At 39.6% G+C, this 21557-nt stretch overlaps 2 protein-coding genes and 1 long non-coding RNA gene across 3 annotated transcripts; all 3 read right to left on the bottom strand.

Annotated features, from left to right (window-relative positions):
• Positions 1 to 215: 215 nt before the first annotated feature.
• Positions 216 to 1610, bottom strand: LOC113324872. The gene has a single exon (XM_026573155.1). It carries the CDS (start codon positions 1608 to 1610, stop codon positions 216 to 218), a length of 1395 nt encoding a protein of 464 aa, XP_026428940.1.
• Positions 1611 to 3346: 1736 nt separating this feature from the next.
• Positions 3347 to 4857, bottom strand: LOC113324871. Its single transcript, XM_026573154.1, has 2 exons — positions 4335 to 4857; positions 3347 to 3966 (listed from the first exon to the last, which is right to left on the bottom strand). Exons 1-2 carry the CDS (start codon positions 4855 to 4857, stop codon positions 3347 to 3349), a joined length of 1143 nt encoding a protein of 380 aa, XP_026428939.1.
• An 8701-nt stretch (positions 4858 to 13558) lies between these two features.
• On the bottom strand, positions 13559 to 16675 carry LOC113323347. The gene is made up of 2 exons (XR_003347550.1): positions 16448 to 16675; positions 13559 to 16245 (listed from the first exon to the last, which is right to left on the bottom strand). It is a non-coding gene; the product is annotated as an uncharacterized LOC113323347 (long non-coding RNA).
• Positions 16676 to 21557: the final 4882 nt, after the last annotated feature.

Genomic DNA, 21557 nt, shown 5'->3' with positions numbered 1-21557 from the left:
CCTTTCTGAGAAAGTCAGTAAGTGGCTTACTTATCAATCCATAGTGTCTTACAAATTTCCTGTAATACCCTGTGAGGCCTAAAAAAACCTCTGAGTTCCTTGACATTTGCTAGAAGAGGCCAAGTGGTCATTGCAGAGACTTTAGCTGGATTAGCTACCACTCCTTGTGCAGTAATGATGTGTCTCAAACACTCCAATTCAGATTGGCCAAAGCATCATTTAGATAGTTTGGTAAACAATTGGTGTTGTCTCAAGAGAGAAAGAGTAATTTGTAAATGCTTGGCATGAGTTTCTATATCAGGACTGTAAACAAGAATATCATCAAAGAATACCAAGATGAATTTTCTCAGATAGGGTTTGAAAATGTCATTAATTAAGGCTTGAAATGTGGCAGGGGCATTGGTTAGGCCAAAAGGCATGCCAGTGAATTCATAGTGGCCTTGATGGGTTCTAAAAGTTGTCTTGTAAATGTCCTGCATTGTGACCCTGATCTGGTGGTACCCTGCCCTTAAATCAACTCTAGTAAATACATAAGAGCCCTGTAATTCATCTAAAAGTTCATCAATCACAAGAATAGGGAACTTATCTTTTATAGTGATGTTGTTGAGCTTTCTGTAATCCACACTAAATCTCCAGCTGTTATCTTTCTTCTTAACTAGCAGAATTGGAGAAGCAAATGGACTATGACTAGGTTGAATGACACCACTGTGTAACATTTCTTGTACCAGCTGCTCAATGACAGATTTCTGCACATAAGGACACTTATATGGTCTCTGGTTTATTGGAGTGGAATTTGGTTGAAGTGGAATAAAGTGATCCAGAGATCTATGAGGTGGGAGTTTAGTAGGTTCAGAAAAAATATCTTGAAAGTCTTGGAGAATGCCAGAGATGATAGGAGGAAGAGGTGTTGATGGGGGGTTGGGAGTTACAGAGTACAAATGAGCAAATATTCCATGGAAATTATTCTTGAAAAACTCTTTTACTCCTTTGGGGCCAATCTTCCTTAATGCAGGTGGTGAAGGGGCTCCAACCAATGTGACTTGTTGTCCTTTGTACAGAAAGGAAACACTTAAGTTAGCAAGATTAAAAGTGATATCACCCAAACCTCTGAGCCAATCTGCTCCAAGAACTATGTCACAACCACCTAGTGCAAATAACCTCAAGTTTCCAATGAAGGAATGATTATGCATTTTCCAATGAAGAGAGTTGCAAATCCCAGTACTTGTAGTCTTTTCACCATTAGCAACAGTAACTGACAGGTTGGCAGTTGGAGTGATGCAACAACCAAGAGAATAAGCTAAGTCACAGTCAATAAAACTGTGAGTACTACTTGTATCAATGAGGATAGATACTGCATGATTGTTAATGAAACCTGGAATTCGAATAGTGTCACCAATTGCATTGCCAGTAAGGGCATTAAGGGAGATTTCCATGTCACTTTCCACTGCTGGAGGATCATCAACATCAGTAACTGCTTCATCTGGTTCACTAGTTTCTGCTTCTGCTAATGTGGCCACCATTAAGTAAAGTTGTTGTTTCTTGCAAAAATGACCTGGCCTATAAACCTCATCACAATTGAAACAAATCCCTAGAGTCTTGCGTTTCTGCATTTGTTCAGGTGTGAGTCTTTTAATAGGTAGTTGTGCAAATCTAAAAGGCTGAGTGGTGGTTGTTGGTAATGGGATCAATGGTGGGAGGGAATTAGGCTTAAGAGAAAAACTTTGGTGGCTAGATTGTTTAGTGGTGGAGAAAAATTTATTGGTAGGCCTGGTAAATTTTTGTTGATTATTGAGAGTTTGTTCTTGCATCCTAGCAAGTGAAAATGCTTGCATTAATGTAGTAGGATGAAACATACTGACAGAGTGGTTGACTACTCCTTTAACCCACCAATGAAACTCATCACAAAATAGTGTTCATTCAACATATGATAATATCGAAATAAAAGCCCTTTTAAGTTCTCAAACTGCTCAAAATAATCATCTACAGTAGTGGTTTGAGATAACTTACTGAATATTCCTAATATGTTGTCATTTGCAGGATTTTCGAATCTATATAAGCATGCTCAGCTAGCTCAAACCAGGAAGTAATAGATCTAGTAAACTGCAGATTGGTTAACTACTTATATGCTTTTCCCTCCATATGCATAGCTGCCATAGTAACCTTATAGTGTTCATCTCTAATGTTGTTGAGCAAGAAATACTTGTCATACTTTTGAATCCAGCTTTTGGGGTTCTCTCCATCAAATCTTGGGAAATCCAGCTTTGGAAAACGTTTGACGTTGTTAGAATCACGACCCCCTTGTGGATAATTGAACATCAACCCTCCGAGTTGGAAATAATTTGTATGAGATTCTCCACCTAAATCTCTTGTTTCTTCAGGCCTCTTGCCTGAGAAGTTCTCCATGTACTTGACAAAGTCTTCTCTGGACAATACAGATTCCTTCAACTCTTTGTTTTGTGCAGCGAGGTTGTTGTATTATAAAGAAAGGGTGTTGTATTGTGAAGGGAGATCATCAATTTGTTTAGTGAATTTCTCTAAATTTTTTTGAAGATTTTCATTCACGTCTTTAATGGTGGGATGATTTGCTCCACCCATTGAGAGGACAGAACGGCTTTGATGCCAATTGTTGTGTTTCCACAAAAACTTAACACACAGAATTGAAGTAACAAAGAAATCTGATTCAAGGAATCAACCCAAGAGAAAGAAGAGATAACTAAATTATTGTTTCATTCATTCATGGCCGCCTCAACCTGATTCTTACACATTTATTGGCTGGTCCTTATCCCCAAAGGCCTAACCGATACCAGACACGTGCAGTAATCCTAATGTCTAAAGAAAGGTAGTCTTCCACTCAGAATGATTAGTACACCCAAGAATATTTCTACTGGCAGATTCTAATGCAAAATGAGAGAATAAGTAAAACAAGGGACTTAGACATATGACACAGGATTGCCTGAATCGTCTATAACTGGACTGTCAACATCCATATTGTTGTCAACGTTTTCGACATGTTCCTGTGCTGAAGTAGTTACCCTCACGCCCCCACTATCGTGTTCGAGAGCCAGAACAAAGTGGTCGTCGGAGATGCTAGGTAACTCTTAGAAATCTAGTACAACGAAACGGATGGTATCAGTTTCGACTGCGGAAGACAGATATGCTAAAGCGTCTACGTGCCTGTTTTCCAAACGTGGTCCCTGCCCAATAGAGAATTGGTCGAATTCATTTACCAGCTCTCTCATACGATCTAAATATAGGGCCATCTCTCTTCCTTGGATCTGTAGGTCCCAAGAAACTGGTTAACTACTAGCATAGAGTCAGTTACCACCTTCACGTTCTTCGCATCTAACTATTTGATAGCTTTTAAACCGATAATTGTTGCTTCATATTCAGCTTCATTGTTTGATTCTCGAAATCCTAATCTAGTCGCTTTCTCGATACACGAACCTTCGGGAGTAAGGATGACACATCCAACCCCGGCTTCACCAATATTTGATGACCCATCAGTAAACACAGTCCATAGTGGCTCTGGTACATCAATCTCCATTGCGGACTCACCCCCAGTCTGATTAATGGTTGACTCTATGGGTTTGTTCAACAACTCTTCTTCTTCGGTAACTGTTTCTATGTCGTCCACAGGGAAATCTGCTAACAGTGTAGCCAGAGCGTGTCCCTTCTCTGCAGTTCTGGTTTCGTACTTTATTTCATACGCCCCCAGAAAATTCGACCATATGGCTAGTCGGTTGGAATCATCAGCACGTTCCAGGATTCTCTTCAGCAGATATTCAGAGTAGACTACGATCTGTCTCCCTTGGAAATATGGTTTGCGACGAGATGCATGCAACAGTGCAAGTGCTATCTTTTCAATTTTTTTGTACCGTGTTTCCGCCCCCGTCAAAGATTTGCTGACGAAGTAAACAGGCTTTTCATGTGGATCAGTAACAAACAACACTGCGCTTACATCGTTCTCTGTTGCAGCCAGATAAACTCCGACATGTTTCCCAGTATTTGGACTCACAAATACCGGGGGGTTGACAAATATTGTTTGATTTCATTGAAAGCTCTCTCGAATTCATTTGGCCAACCAAAATTCACCGCTTTCTTCAAAACGTCAAAGAATGGTTTGAATCGATCTGACGAGCGTGAAATGAAACGATTTAAAGATGCTAATCGTCGTGCTAGTTTCTGGACCTCCTTCTTTGTTCTTTGGGATGGCATCTCTCTGATGGCTCTGATTTGCTCCGGATTTGCCTCGATACCTCTGTGCGTCATCAAGTACCCAAGGAACTTTCCCTAGGATAGCCCGAATGAAAATTTTGTTGGATTGAGATTCATACGGTATCTCCTCAAGATATCGAACGTCTTCTGTAGATCGAGAAAGTGAGACTCTTTTTGCTTAGATTTCACTACCATATCGTCGATATATACTTCCATCGTCTTCCCAATCAGATCTTTGCACATATGATCTACCAAATGTCGGTAGGTCGCCCCTGTGTTCTTTAGCCCGAACGGCATTACAGTATAGCAGTAAAATCCTCTGTCAATCACAAAGGCAGTATGCTCTTGATCTCCCTCGAAAAAAGGTATTTGGTTATACCCCGAAAAACCGTCCATGAATGGAAGTCTTTCGTACCCTGAGGTTGCATCCACCAAATCCCTGATCCGCGAAAATGGGTACGGATCACTCGGACATGCTTTATTCAAATCGGTAAAATCGATACAGACACAAATTTTACCATTCTTCTTTGGAACCGGGACGACATTGGACATCCATCGTTGATACTGTACCGGTCGTATAAAGCCTGCTTCCAACAGCTTCTCGATTTCTGCAGCAACTCCATATTTTTTGCTTTGTGCCATATTCCTAGTTTTCTGACGAACTGGATGGAACTTCTCATCGATATTTAGCCTGTGGCAGGCTACGTTCGGATCTATCCCAGAAATTTCAGCAAAACTCCATGCGAAAACGCCAGCGTTCGCCCAGCAATGTAATCAAACCATCGCGCTCGTTCGCCGGTAGATCTGCCCCTACGAACATGGTTTTGTGTTTCTCATCCCCAATCTGGACCTCGATCAGTTTCTCAACCGTTGGCGGTTCAGCCGCGTCCTCTCCCATATATGATTCTGGAGGGAGAGGATTCTGTAATTGCTATTTTTGTTCGACTCGCAGGATTCGGTACCCGCTAACTTCTGATTTTCGGTATTCATCCATAGCATTCTCGTGACACTTGTGGGAGACCATCTGGTCGCTTCTAACCTTCACGACCCCTTCAGGATGATAAACTTCAGACACTGATGATACGAGGATGTGGCTTCACCGATCGCACGCAGCCAGTCTCGTCCTACGATCTCATTATAGGGAGCTCGACAATCCGGCAACAGGAAACTGCCTAGAACGGACTTGTCAGCCATTGTTATAGGCATCTTTATTTTCACAATCACCTTTGTAACTTCTCCACTGAATCCGATAATTGGATTTTTGTCTTCCTCGATCAAGTCGTGCGAGAGATTCATATTGGAATATTCTCCTGAAAATAGCACGCTCACTGAGCTTCCCGTATCCACTAGAATACGGTGTACACGAAACATGCCAGTCCAAGATGTTATAACAATAGCATCATTGTGGGGAGCATATATGCCTATCATGTCTGCTTCAGAAAACTCGATCTTTTTGCATCCAAGCTCCAGAATTTCTGCTCCATTTTCACTGACAAAATCGATGTAATTTGTCATGTACCATTCCTTTAATTGCCTGAGCTCTCTCCTGGTTTCATCTTCCGATGACCGTCTGGTCATTGAATGGATCCTTGCATGACTGACATTAATCACATGTGATGTGCCAAATTGTCCCGAACCTTTCCCAAAATCCTTTTTACGTACTCTTGTAGCTTTCCAGCGTCTATCATTTGCTGGACTTCGATTTGTAAAGAGCGACAATTCTCAGTTTTGTGACCACGATCTTTATGATAATTGCAGTATTTGCTCTTATCACATTTATCATGTGTCTCTGCTGGAAAAGGCCATGGGGGGCTCAAATCCTTGCTTATTTTTTCATACAATTCTATAAGCCGTATGTTCAATGGTGTCATCTTCATATCATGATATTTCTGATATCCAGTTTTCATTCGTTCCCCTTGATTTTTCTCTCGAACTTCACCTCGATCATTATGATGTCCACTCAAACGGTTCTTTGACTTGTCTTTCTTCCCATCATTTGGATGATTGGATGATCTGTTTTCTCATCGAATTCTGGCAAACTTGAAAATTCATTGGCGGCCGGAATTCTCTGATATTCAGTTTGAAAGGAGCTCCTGCGGCTCGATGCAACCTGTCCATCCTTTCTTCTTTGGAGTGCTTTTTCGACATTACTCTCTCGATCATCTTGAAAAGGCGAGCATTTGTTATTGCGTTTACGTCGCCATCTGAGGAACTGTCCTCCTACTCATAGTTTTGGTCCTATGGAATATGAGCTTTAGATCTCATCCTTTTCCTTTGGTGTCCAGTGGACTCTCTTCCAGCTCTGCCTAGCTCCGAACGAACATAGTAATCGTGTGAAAATTCTCTCTCATCGTGTCGATCTCGAACCTCATCTTCATCATTCTTGAGACGTTTTGAGCGGGTGGTAACTCTGGCCATACTCTGCTGAGTTTTAGTTAGTCGTGCTTGGGTTTCTGCTCGTCGGGCTCGTACACGCCTTCTTCTAGGATGATCTCCAGTGACCAACAGATTTCTTTCTGGTCTTTCAAGATCGATCTCTTCTTTGTTTTGGTCCGCATCTCGCGGGCTAACTCGACTTCCAAGGCGCACCCATACAGATCGACCCTTCTGGTTGTTCAGATTTCCAGTCCTTGGTCGAGACTGGTTCTCTCGTTCTAATATCAAGAGAGCATTCTCTTTCTCTACCCCGTTCAGCTGATAGCGCAACAATTCTTCCTCTATACTAGGAGTCGTCGTTCGTCCATCTCGCAGGTCACGTCGATTGTTATTCCTCCTTGACGGGATGCCGAATACATGCCCTCTGCTTACTCGATCTCGTGGGTTTTGTCCATCAGGCATGGAGTCAACATCCATTCATTCGTCTTCGATCATTGGTTGTCTTCCGACTCTCCGATTATTCAGATCTGGGGTTCTGTCACGAACACGATCTCGATCACGACCACGATCTGGGGTTCTGTCACGAACACGACCTTGTTTGTTTCCGGTGGGTACTGTCGGTGCTGACTGAACCTCAATCTCGTGCCTTTCAGCTTCGTGTCTCCAGTGTTGTCGAGGATTGCTAGCAGAATCGACCCTTCGCGGCAGTTTGTTTGACTACTGCCACAACTTGATTTGGGAAAACACGATCTCCTTTCTCGAATCCCCTTGGTCGGCGCCAATATTTGTAAGGTAAAATAGTTTCACCTCCAAACACGAATCTGATGGTGATTTGTTGATGATCGAACCGCTGCCTTTCTCTCCACGTGAACAATGTTGGGGGTACCTGCAAAAACCCTTTGATGCTTAAGTTAGCTAGAGTTTTTCACAGGGGTTTGTGTAGATAAGATTGCTTACCATTTAGGGTTGTAAACCATCCATTTATATGTTACAAATTTCCGTTTTCGAGGCAGGCATGAATTGCAATAACTGGGCCTGCATGCCTCCTGACACAAATTGCAATAACTGGCCCTGCATGCCTCCTGTAATAACTGGTCATGCCATGTCTCCTGGAATGTTCCAGGACATTACCTGTTTCCAGAAACTTCCTCTAGGGTTATGGAACTAAGCCAGCAGAAAGGTGTAAGAGACAAAACCCAAGAAATAGATGTAATGGGTTTAGGCCCACGCAGCAGGGTGGAAAAATCCGCAATCCAAATAAGGACGGGCTGAAATATCAGTGAGCCAATGGCTCAACTCGGCTGGACTCAGTGAGCCGGCTCGGTTCAACTAGGTGGGCGTAAAAATCCGCCAGTGTACAAGAGCGGGGTGGAAATAACCCAGATGTATTGAAGTTTGATGTACTGCGAAGCGTAGTATCACCCACGAACTGCCGGACAGAATTTGACATCCGCCGGAAAGGTCGCCGACCAAGGATGTTGGGGGAGGCCGCCGGGCTTGGTGACGCGTTTTGCTGACGTCACTGTACAGTTGTCTGTTGAATGTACCTTTGTGCTGACGCGTCATATTCCGATTGGTTCACTCTGCTGATGTGGCAATGATGATGTGGCACCTCCTTGCCTTGACTTGGATATTTGTTTATGGACTTCTAATATTTGGCTAATAAGATGAGCATATTAAGCCCATTTTAGAGTAAAATATTGGGGTACAAACAAGAAGGATTAATTGATGAATGTATATAAGAAGAATTCCTAGGAAAGAAATTACAGAGAGCATCAATGGAAGGAGAAAATTCTTACGTCAGGGCGACGAAGCAGAGCTCACATGTTTCTTCCCACCAAAAAAAATGTATTATCTACATAAACAAGGTTACATATTTTGCTCCTCTTTCTCTTTCCTCTAAAATTTTTGCTCCGCTCCTAATGGAGTAACTTTCTTAATACCTGGGTTTTTCTGTTAAACCCTGATGTATGCAGCCTGGATCACTCAACATGAACGCGGATAACGAAAGGTAGGGAGTTTCAATGGTGCTGGATCTTTTCAAAAAAAAAAACAAAGTTCTTATCAAAAATTTGTTAAATTTTTTTATGATCTTTCTAATTCTCTGACTAACTTTGTTTTTGATTCGATGATCGAATATCAGATTGCAAACTCTTTTAAAATGTAAAGATTATAAGAATTAAGATTTCATTCAATTCTGCATTTGCATAATATCATTGCAATAAAAAGCATTACAGGAAATCATTATAACTAGATAATATTATTACTCTGGGCAATCATATATCCAAATACATGATAAAACACCCCTCCTGATCATCATTGACGACATAAGCTCTTAGAGGCATAGGATTGTCGATGATCACAGGTAAGGCATCAGGTCCTCGTTGGCCTTCTCGTTCATAAAACTCCTGAATATTTTGTTGCACTTTCTGCTAAGGAAATCTTACCGTTTCACCATTGGCTAAGGTAAACTGAAAGTGAACTACTGGTTGAACCATCCGGTCAGGCGAAGAAAGTCTGATAACGAACCAATTTTTGAAAGGCCGGACAAATTTTAGTCAAACGGTAAGTTCGTAAAAAATGTTTGGCACCGGAGCGGTGTCTTTTTACAAAAATATCAAATAAGGACCTATCTAGAATTTAGAAAGAATGTATTTTCAACGGCTATTTTTCAAATTTTAAAAGTTTAAATTTACTTTTCCAAATATGATTCTAGTTTTTACTGTTGCCTGGTATCGAACAGCCCTTATCAAAAGAAGGGTACCCATTAAAGGCTAAATGTTCTACCAGCTAACGCTTGCGGTTTTCCAAGAGTTTTCATTTTTCTTTCATACGTACTTGTCGAAGAGACTCCTATTACATGGGGAGTACAAGACGTGGCGAAAGAAGAATGGCTTAAAAATCTCACTGCAGATTTTTTTACTAATACGTTAAATTTCTTTTCAAACTAAAGATAAATCTTAATATCCAGCCTTGCAAATTCACGTGTCAAGCTTTGGATGGTGTACAACAATCTAGCTTGCTGATACGCCCTAAATTCGTAGCCTAATAGGTTATCTTTCAAAAAAGAATTTAATTACTGAGAAGTAAATGCTTTATTCTCATTCTCTTCCTCTTCTTTCGTTACAGTTTCTATGACTCTGTGAGGTCATTTTCTTTCTTACCAACACCTTAACTTATTGGTTCTTTTAAAAGGTAATTAAAGCTTTTTGTCTCCTATTTAGAAGAAGGTTGTGATTGACAGAGCCTTATACATCTCTAGAGCTTAATTCTCTACTGTCTTTTTCAAAATGGTGTCTCCACAACAAATAATCCTTTTCGCTCAAATGAGTACTCGACCCATTCAGATGGGTAAAGCTACCACAAAAAGGAAAAAATTTTAAACTCAGGTGCTCTCATTTCCAGTGCCTGTCTTAAAGGGTTTTAACCAGGAAAATTCGAATTTTTTCAACAACTACGTTTTCTTAAACTGACATTGCAAGAGCTCTAAAGTATAGATGGGGAAAGAAAACTATTTTTAAAACTAAACAAATTGGTTGCAATGTATTCATGATCTCATTCTCGGACAGAGAGCCATGTTCAACATACTTGTTAATGCCCCTTGGCACCTGTATGGTGATGCCTTCCCTTTGGCAAGATGGTTTCCTGGAATGCCGATTGAAAAAAATATTTTGAAAACAATTGCGGTTTGGGTTAAATTTCTAAATCTTCAGTCTATTCACTATGACAAGTATATCACTGCATAGATAGGCACTCATTTAGGATTTGTTACAAAAATTCATCCAACTAATGCACAACCTGAACCTGGGTAAGAAGTTTTTGCACGCATAGACATTAATATTGGAAGACAATTAGTAACCTCTGACAGAGTTAAACTCGGCCTACATCCTGAATCAACCATTGCATTTATATATATGGATCTGCCTTATCGAGTGTGTAATCACTGCAAGCGCCTAGGGCATATACAAGAGACTTGCGCAACTAAATACAATTTTGGCTTGGAAGATATTTATGACGAAAGTCCTGACTCGGAATTGGAGGTTGAATCGCAAAGCTGGGCAACGGGTTTTAAGGTTCTCATTAATGAAAAGATAGATAGAGAAACTGTTTTTGATGCAAATGCATCGCCTGCATCTATTCTATCACCAAGTTCTGTTATCCCTTATCAATCTTTTCCAATCGAGATCTCTTCTAATGATTTGTCAATGATAGTTTCTGATTTTGGAGAGGCTTATCATTCACCCACTAATAATGATTCGATTCTGGGTAAGAGGCTCAGGATCCGGGGATCTCCTCCTCGCCCTCTCGTTTTCTCTTCTAATCAATATCAAGACATCTCAGACTCAAATTATAAAATTAGGGCATATACAAGAGACTTGCGCAACTAAATACAATTTTGGCTTGGAAGATATTTATGACGAAAGTCCTGACTCGGAATCGGAGGTTGAATCGCAAAGCTGGGCAACGGGTTTTAAGGTTCTCATTAATGAAAAGATAGATAGAGAAACTGTTTTTGATGCAAATGCATCGCCTGCATCTATTCTATCACCAAGTTCTGTTATCCCTTCTCAATCTTTTCCAATCGAGATCTCTTCTAATGATTTGTCAATGGTAGTTTCTGATTTTGGAGAGGCTTATCATTCACCCACTAATAATGATTCGATTCTGGGTAAGAGGCTCAGGATCTGGGGATCTCCTCCTTGCCCTCTCATTTTCTCTTCTAATCAATATCAAGACATCTCAGACTCAAATTACAAAATTAGGAATTCGGGATTACTCCAGGATGTTGTTAATAAGATCTTGTCTTCACCTGGTCAAGATGAAAATTTCATTCCTCTGAGTATCGGCGAGGAAGAAATTGAAGATTCAGTTGAACGATTCTTCACTCCAGATGAGGCGATTCAAGACCACAGCATTAAACCTGCTTTCTGCATAACTTTCCCATATTCTTCTGAATCAGCTAATCAAACCATGGAACCACCGATCTGTAATCCATCTTTTTCAATGTCCTTCTCTGATAACTATGAATCTGACATTTCTCCTAATAGCTCTATAGGTTCAAATGATTTCTTTAATGTCTTTGAAAATGATTTTCAGCAAGAAAACGTTTTTAATCAATATGGGAACTTATCTATGATTCCAAACCAAGAAACTTCAATTCCCATCAACGAAAGAGTTGAGCAACTTCAAATCCAGGCTGCTGAAAAAGGAAAACATAAAATCTAGGTATGTCTACAAATCCCTTCTTATCTTTTATCTTTCAATCTCTCTGTTAATATTTTCTTTTATCCTGAGTTTTGATCCAATTGAGTTAACCAGTAGCTCTAAGAACATGAGCATTAGGGTGTTGCTTCAATTGCTATCCGTTGTTATATTGTGTTACATTAATTTGCTTGACTGATTAGCTTAGATAATCTTGAATTGTTTATGTTTTCCAATCCTCTGAGTAAAGACTCAATCTTTGTCAAATACTGCTTAGTGAAGCAACTTTAAGAACACCAACATTAGGGTGTTGCAGCATCTGCTTTTGCTGTTATATTGCTTATTTATTTTGGCCATCTACTTCTGTTCCGTTCGCTTTATTTCAGTAAGTAAAGACTCATTCTGTCAAAGTCTTCTTAGGGCAGCAACCTTAAGAACACCATCACTAGGTGTTATTTCTTGGTTTTCTGTTTTTTTTTAGTATTTTAGTTCTAACCATGAAAATCCTAGCATGGAATACACAGGGATGTGGTCAGAAAAACACTAAACAACACTTAAGATCTTTGCTAGAAATTGAGAAACCCGACATTTTATTTCTGTCTGAAACTAAATCAAAGAGATGCTTAATGAGAAGCATTTTGAACTACTTTCCCAATTCTCACATTATGGATCCAGATGGAATTGCTGGAGGCTTAGCAATTGCTTAGGTAGATGGGTTCCACTTTGAAGTAGTTTAGTGGAACTTAAATATGATCAACGTCATAGTAAAAAATAACTTCAACTCTAAAGAATGGCTCCTAACATGATTTTACGGTGCTCCTAAACATGATCATAAACTTGAAATCATGGGATACCTAGAAGACATAGCATATAGAGTTAATCTAAGCAAACAACCATGGTTAGTAATAGGGGATCTCAACATTATATTTAATAGTGATGAAAAAGAGGGAGGATTGCCTTTTTATAGGAAAAAGTAGAACCAATTCTAAATCTCATAAATAGAACATGATTAGAAGACATAGGGTTTGATCGGTTGTCAATCGACAAATATAATTTCACTTCCTTACTCAACTACAATAATGTAGAAAGTGGTAGGAAAGAGTTCGTATCCACAGGGAGGCCTTTGTTGTTATGCAATTTTTTGGTTTTTAAGATAACCAAGAGTGATTTTTTTTTTTGTTGTTGTTGTTGTTTTAGTAGAAATAAAGTAAAGCAAAGTAAATAATTGGAATAATCAATAAAGAGAAGACATTGGTCATGGGATAGGATCATTCACAAGCATGTATTTTTCATCATTGAATAGAATTGATAATTTAATATCTTATTTATTAAAAGTCCTAGAACACCTTGATCGCAAGAGTATCCCGCTAATTCCCTAATTTTATCACAACCACATTAAAAGATGCATATGTGAATTCTTCCTAAAAAGCAACCCAAAGTGTAAAAGCACAATTAAGTTTAACTCCCTAAAAGCTTTAAGATTTATGGAATAATACTAATCAAAGCAAACAAACGTGTAAGAGCACTAATTTGTTTTAACCAAGCTTATGATTCATATGTGACTAGTAGGATATATCACTACAATCACTAACCACAATTATGCTACTTAAAATCAGGGACAAACAACTCTTACGTATTGAAAACCCTAATATAGATCTAGAGATGAAAGTAAATCGGATCGATTCCGGACTCAACCAATCAAACAATCATATCCTAAAACACTGTAAACCACGAATCATAAACAATAAAGTTGAGACAAAATTAATCCATAGAATCAAATAACATGCATTGAGAAATCAACTTTTATCCCATAACCAACAAGTGTATTTAGTTACTCATAATAATGGAGTTCATCATCATCATGATCAATAAAATAATAAAGAAGATGTAAACAAAGCAAACCCTAGAAGTAGTTTTCTCCAAAGCTCCAAGAAGAATAAAAAAATAAGATCCCCTCAAAAGTTGTAGAAGTCCTTCTTTTATATCCCTTTGCTTCCCAAAATTAGCTCAAAATTTCAAAGCCCATTAGACGAAAATCCGCGTGACCCAAAAGTCATAAAAACCCGTGTAGAAACTCCGCCGAAAAGTCGCCGAAAAGTGGCCGGAGAGTCGCCAGAAAAGTTCTCAGTTGACCGGCAAAGTCCGCCCGTTCACCGGTCAACGGCCTGAATCGGTCGGGTCAACGAGTCGACTCGGTCAACTGGGTTAAGTGAGTCAGAGTCAGCTCAGATGACTGTTCCATTCTCCCAAGGCCTAAGCTATTGCATAGGCTGAACTTGTGCTGCACAATGATTGTGCTTTAATCCTCTCAATCCATGGTCACAACTCAGATTATGTATTCTGCAATTCCAGTTCAGTTGCACTTCTTCTTGTAACCTGCAGCTCAACCTCATGGCTTGCTTCTCACAAATAACCATCATCATAGCCGCTGCATCATGATCAATCATTCTCCTTCTCAGTCATACCACCTGTGTACATCCATTGCAGTTGATTAATCTATACAAAAACACCACCTAACAGATGCATCTTTCCCAGCACCTCAAACACATTCCACTTTAGCTTCACTTTCAATCTGTTACAAATACCTAGCATTCATCTACGCAAACTCAAGTCTTCCCTGCGCTGCTAACTCAACTCCAACAACTTCAGGCACCATCTCAGGCCAGCCAACACCATCACAGTCTTCTACTCAAATTTCGAGCAATACTGTCATTAATCACTTTCTTTTCGTGTTTATCATTGTCATTCCTGTTGCCTCCCGAGCTCGTCATCAATACATCTCCATTCCACCTGCAATGCCATTATCCAGAACTGCAGCTTTACCCATTTGACCAGCTTAATAACTTTAGCAGCAACCATCCCTACGTCATCTCAGCTGCTCCATTCCCAGCTGCTACTGCAATTGCCAATCCATTGCAGTAAGCAAACACCAGTCCTCTTCTACCACCAACTACAATCCCGTGCAGCTTCACATCATTCACAACTCAAACTGCCATCTTGTAGCTTCAAATGCATAACTTCAACTCTAACATACCAGAAGCAGCAACACCACTGTCTCAGTCCATTTAGTTGCAACCACCAGTTACAGCTGAAATTTCATACTTCAATACCCATTGCATCAAACACAGTCTAATCCACTTCCATTTCGGCTCAACCAGCTCTGGTTCAAGACCATTACAACCACCTACAACTTCACTTCACACACAACTTCAATCCTTAACCTACAACAGCTGCTTCTAACTCAAGTTAATCAATCCCTGCATCACAGCTCAAGTGCATCAATCAGTCACTACCAGATAAAATCCAGCAGCACCATTTCAGTTCAGCTCACATGCTTATCACTCAATTGCAGCCAACTTCAATGTCACTCCCTGTAGTTTCATCCCACTAATCTTCATAACAACACATACATTGAGTCATTCCTCCATAACCTGCACCTTCTTGCAACCCTTTAGATCATAGCAACAGACAACACTGGAAATCCAACTCAATACCCCATTTTGTTCTTCTTTGCACTTCAAAGCTGCTCTAACTTACCACCAGAACCAGTAACCCGTCACTTGCATCTTCGTCTCAATCAGATCCAATTAAACGACAGTTCTTCATCTGATACTCGATTCACAGCACAATCATCAAAACCCAAATCCGATACTAACCCTTAGCAGATAAACCCACTTCTCATTCATTTGAGAAGTTGAATTTCTTATTTCCTATTCTTCAAACCCTAACTGAATTCAACCTCAATTTTGATTCCTCTTCTTCCATTCTCAATTCATCTGGCAGCAAAACCCTTAATCTTCTCATCTTCAAATTACCACCAGATCTTCTCGATTCAACAACAGACAGGCCCACTACTTAATTGATCTGTAAATCCATCTGCTTGAATCAATCTTCATATAAAACTCGATCAAAGCGAAACCCGTGAAAATCAGCACCAAGACAGACCCAATTCTCTTTTCTTGTTCTTCGAGATTCAACAGCAGCAGGTCTTCTTACTCTATCATTTCATACTCAAATCGATCTCCAATTTCTCTCATTGTTTATCGATCTAGTCTCTCGGACAACATCAGCTTCAGGTGATAGCAGCCGCTACTTATTTTTCTCAATTTCAAGCGTAACTAATGATTGAATGAGAACACATTTCTCGATTTATGGTTAGAAATGATTGGGGTGGATTTAAATAGCCAGTCACTTCTGATAAGGGATAACCATATGGCAGCCCCCTTATTCCCATATGTCATGTGTTTAGTACTCCTTCAATAGAGTTTTCCCTTAAACTTAGTTGGACTCTCGATAGTGTTTGCCTGAAATGACATTTCTGTCCTTTTACGCTCCATTGCTGCGCAACCGCAGCCTGCTCTAAGTACAACTCGCATGTGAATTGACGGTTTTTCCCTTACGCTCCAAAAGAGTGCTTTCTTCCTTCTTTTGCGCCATATGACTCCGAAACACCTAAATAACTCAAATTCAAACATAAGACACATAATTTACAAGAAAGGTATCAAAGAAAGCATAAATACTAGATATCGAATTAGGTGTTTTAAACAGCAAAATAAAATAAAACTAAAGATGAACCTAACATTTTTTTTTTTTTGAGAAAATAAAATACAAACTAACAAATGAAAATGCAAAGGCCATGGTATGAGTAATTTACCACTCAATTCTTCACAACTTGTATGTCTTGATATCATACTTCTTGAATTCTCATCTTGATAATCTTCACTCCTATACAATAGTCTTCGACTTGTAAGAAAATTTCTCCTTGTCTTGTTGCTTTACTTGAATCTGAAATCTGCTCATTCTGTACCGTTGATCATAAACCTTGAACGTCTTCAACTTTCCTTTGAATTTGTGATGCTCTTCTTCTTGTTGATGATGATGGCGTTTCTATGGACCCGTTGGTGTAGAGAGAGATAAAGTGGAAGGTGCTAACTGCGAACAAGATTACAAGTGGTATGTAAGTTAGCAATTCGATGTCACCATTCATGATTGATAAAAACAGCACTCAAGAAATCAAAATAGTGCTTCTATGGTGGGAGGTTGGATAGCTCACAATTCTACCCGGAGTTTACGTACGGTGATACACACTCTAAAAGCACATATTTAGACAGGTACAAAAAATTGAAGGTCGGTGCCTCTCATAATGTAACATGGGTAGTCTCCACTATAGGGGATCACAAATCTAATACACAATTCAATCTGCACCTCATTTGCCACTGGGATGGTTAAATCCAACTTTAACTCTTATACAAGTAAGAAACCCGATCATGTTCTCTGTCATCTCTAAGTTCAGTCACTCTTATGAGATTCTCGATGTAATCTTAGCGACATGTATACTATGTGACTCTAAACTAACTACAAGTTGGAGTTTCGTATTCACTAATTTACAAAAAAGTTGAAAAATTGCATGAAAAAGGTACTAAGCAAAAGCTTAACCACTCCCCCACACTTAAACTTTACATTTTCCTCAATGTAAATTGAATCATCCAAAGTAAGTCAAGGTGGGAAATTCAAGACAATAAAAAGCTAAAAACAAGACAAGAATACTTAAAAACAAAAAGATAAAGGTAAAGATACAAAATCGGTGGGTTGCCTCCCACTTAGCACTTGGTTTAAAGTCGTCAGCCCGACTATCTCCTTGTTTTCTATGACTCCTCCAGAGGGAGTGCATCCACAAAATTAACTCTTTCCACTACTTCGGAAGAGAAGTTCTCATAGTATGGTTTCAACCGGTGCCCATTAACTTTAAACTCCTTGCCTGTAGCAATACTACGAATTTTGACTGCACCATGAGAAAACACATTAGTAACAATAAAAGGTCCAATCCATCGTGACCTTAATTTACCCGGAAATAATTGCAAGCGAGAATTAAACAAAAGCACTTTCTGCCCAACACAAAATTGTTTTCTAGAAAGCATATTATCATGAAATGCCTTAGTTTTCTCCTTGTAAATGCGTGACCTTTCAAATGCATCATTGCGAAGCTCCTCTAGCTCTTGGAGTTGTAACTTCCGTTGCTTTCCAGCCCCATCCATCTCCATATTGCATTGCTTGATAGCCCAAAATGCTTTATGCTCAATCTTCACAGGTAAGTGACAAGGTTTACCATACACAAGCCTAAAAGGAGACATCCCAATAGGTGTCTTGTATGTGGTTCTATAATCCCACAAAGCATCATTAAGTCGCATGCTCCAGTCCTTCCTTGTTGGATTCACCGTCTTTTCAAGTATGAACTTCACCTCTCGGTTGGAAACTTCGGCTTGTCCATTCGTTTGTGGATGATAAGGTGTTGCAATCTTATGCGACACATTGTACTTCCTTAACAATATTTGCAAGAACCTGTTTTTGAAGTGAGAACCTCCATCGCTAATTACGGCCCTTGGAATTCCAAACCTTACAAAAATATTTGCTTGCACAAAATCTGAAACCACTTTAGAATCATTAGTTGGGGTGGCCTTAGCTTCCACCCATTTCGACACATAATCAACAACAAGTAAGATGTAAAAATTCCCATGAGAGTTGACAAAAGGACTCATAAAATCAATACCCCATACATCAAAAACTTCAATAAATTGAATAAAAGTCTGTGGCATTTGATTTCGAGCACCTAGATTGCCTGTTCTTTGGCACCTGTGACAAGTTATGCAAAATTTATGTGCATCCTTAAACAAGGTTGGACAATAGAAACCGCTTTCAAGCACCTTGTGAGCTGTTTTCTTACTCCCAAAATGTCCTCCGCAAGCATAAGAGTGACAAAAGGACAATATAAAGTTAAATTCAGATTCGGGAATGCACCTACGTAATACTTGGTCACTACCTTGTTTCCACAAATAAGGGTCATCCCATATGTATTGGTTACCTAACCTTTTAAGTTTGTCCCTCTCAGCACGAGACAAGTCCTTTGGGATTTGTTTAGAAACTAAGTAATTAACAATATCCGCATACCATGATTCTCCAAGGGCAATTGAGAATAGTTGCTCATCCGGGAAGCTTTCATGCAATGGGATAACTTCCTTGTCCACAGCAATTCGGCTCAAATGATCCGCAACGGTGTTCTCAATTCCTTTCTTGTATTTGATTTCAAGATCAAACTCTTGCAAGAGAAAAATCCATCGTATGAGCCTCCGTTTCGCCTCTTTCTTTGTAAGAAAGTATCTAAGTGCTGCATGATCAAAAAAGACAACAACTTTTGTACCAATTAGATAAGAGAGAAACTTTTCTAAAGCAAAAACAATGGCTAATAACTCTTTTTCAGTGGTTGTGTAGTTTTGTTGGGCCTCATTTAACGTTCTAGAAGCATAATAAATGGCATGAGGAAACTTCCCCACACGCTGCCCAAGCACCGCACCAACCGCATAGTCACTTGCATCACACATGAGCTCAAAAGGCTTGCTCCAATCCGGTGGTTTAATGATAGGGGATGAAATCAAAAGCTCTTTCAAGCGATTGAATGCCTCCATGCACTTTTCATCAAAGTTAAAAATCACATCCTTTTGCAATAAGTTACAAAGTGGTGATGCTATATTGGAAAAATCCTTGATGAACCTACGATAAAAACCTGCGTGTCCAAGAAAAGAATGTATCTCCCTCACCGTAGTGGGAGGGGTCAGAGCACGAATAAGGTCAATCTTAGATTTATCAACTTCCAAGCCTTTAGAAGATATTATATGGCCTAAAACTATGACATGAGTTACCATAAAATGTCACTTCTCCCAATTTAGCACAAGGTTTGTTTCAACACATCGTTCAAGGATTAAAGACAAGTTGTCCAAGCAAAGGTCAAATGAATCACCAAAGACACTAAAATCGTCCATGAACACTTCGATTATGTTTTCAACATATTCTGAAAAGATACTCACCATACACCTTTGGAAAGTAGCTGGAGCATTGCACAAGCCAAAAGGCATCCTTCTATAAGCAAAAGTACCGAAAGGACAAGTGAAAGTGGTTTTCTCTTGGTCCTCCGGTGCTATCACAATCTGATTATAACCTGAATAGTCATCAAGGAAGCAATAGTAAGAGTGTCCAGCTAAACGTTCAAGCATTTGATCAATAAAAGGTAAAGGAAATTGATCTTTTCTAGTAGTGGCATTCAATTTCCTATAATCAATACAAACCCTCCAACCGGTTTGCACACGAGTTGGGACAAGTTCATTGTTATCATTCTCCACCACCGTCACACCTGATTTCTTTGGTACTACTTGTACCGGGCTTAACCACTTGTTGTCTGATATGGGGTATATAACACCCACTTCCAAAAGCTTGAGTATCTCCTTTTTCACAACTTCCATCATGGGAGGGTTCAAACGACGTTGCGCTTCCCTTGTAGGCTTTGCATCATCCTCCAAACGAATCTTATGCATACAAATGGCAGGAATTATACCCTTGATATCAGCGATTGTCCATTCAATTGCCGTCTTGTACTTCCTTAGCACCCTTAGAAGTTGTTGCTCCTGTAATTCACTAAGCTCGTTAGAAACAATCACATGTAACTCTTCCTTGTCACCCAAGTACAAGTACTTTAAGTGACTTGGAAGAGCTTTCAATTCTAATTTTGGGGATTTAATAATAGATGGTAAAAGTTTTTCATCACTGCATGGTAAAGAAATAAAAGAGATATTATGAGTTTCCGGGCATCCTTGTAGTGAACTAAGATCACCAAGGGCTTCCTTGACTTTATTACCACACTCTACACCATTATCCATGGATGTAGTTAAAATGGTTTCCAAAGCATCGCCACCATTCAATTCAAACACTTGTTGTGCTAATGTATCCATAACATCAATAGATAAACAAGAGTGGACGTCACTAGGATATCTCATCGTCTCAAAAATGTTGAAACGTATTATTTATCCATCAAACTCCATAGTTAGCGTTCCCTTATCCACATCAATAATGGTTTTTGCCGTTTTCATGAAGGGACGCCCAAGTAGCAATGGAAGAGATGAGTCCGGTGAACCTTCATTCATCTCTAACACACAAAAGTCAGCTGGAAATACAAGTTGATTAACCTGCACAAGAACATCCTCAACAATACCCATTGGGTAAACATTAGAACGATCGGCTAATTGCAAAACAATTCCAGACTTTTTAAGAGAACCAAGATCAAGTGAATTATATATGGACGCAGGCATAACATTAACGGATGCACCTAAATCTAACATTGCTTTGTTAAATGTAGTGTTACCAATAGTGATAGGAATGTCAAAGCTACCCGAATCCTTGCATTTCAGTGGGAGTTTATGTTGTAAGATTGTCGAAGCATTCTCTCCCACACTTAGCACTTCATTACCTTGGAGCTTTTTCTTATTGGTACACAAGTCCTTTAACACCTTTGCATACTTTGAAATTTTCTTTATAGCATCTATGAAGGGTATGTTCACATGAATCTTCCTTAACACGTCCAAAATATCCTTTTCTAGTTCCTCCATTTTGGACTTTGCAAATCTGACAGGGAAAGGTAAAGGAGGAACATAAGTAGGAATATGAGTTTTAGAGTTAGGAATCGGTACCTCGGTTGGTCGGGGAATTTCATCCCTCTTTTCCTCCAACACCGGCTCCTTGGGTGTTTCCACCTTGCCCGAATCAGTAACTTCGGGTTGCACAAGTTGTGTACCACTTCTCAACGTAATTGCATTGACACCCTCTGTTGGGTTAATAGGTTGAGAAGGGAGTTTCCCACTATTTTGTGCTTTCAATTTGTTTATCTCAATCGCCATGGATCCCATTTGTGTCTGCAACTCTTTAGTAGCGCTCTTAGTCTC

Source organism: Papaver somniferum, chromosome 11 (assembly GCF_003573695.1).
Source record: "Papaver somniferum cultivar HN1 chromosome 11, ASM357369v1, whole genome shotgun sequence".
Taxonomy (NCBI): Eukaryota; Viridiplantae; Streptophyta; class Magnoliopsida; order Ranunculales; family Papaveraceae; genus Papaver; species Papaver somniferum.
This window is presented reverse-complemented; position numbering and strand designations above follow the sequence as displayed.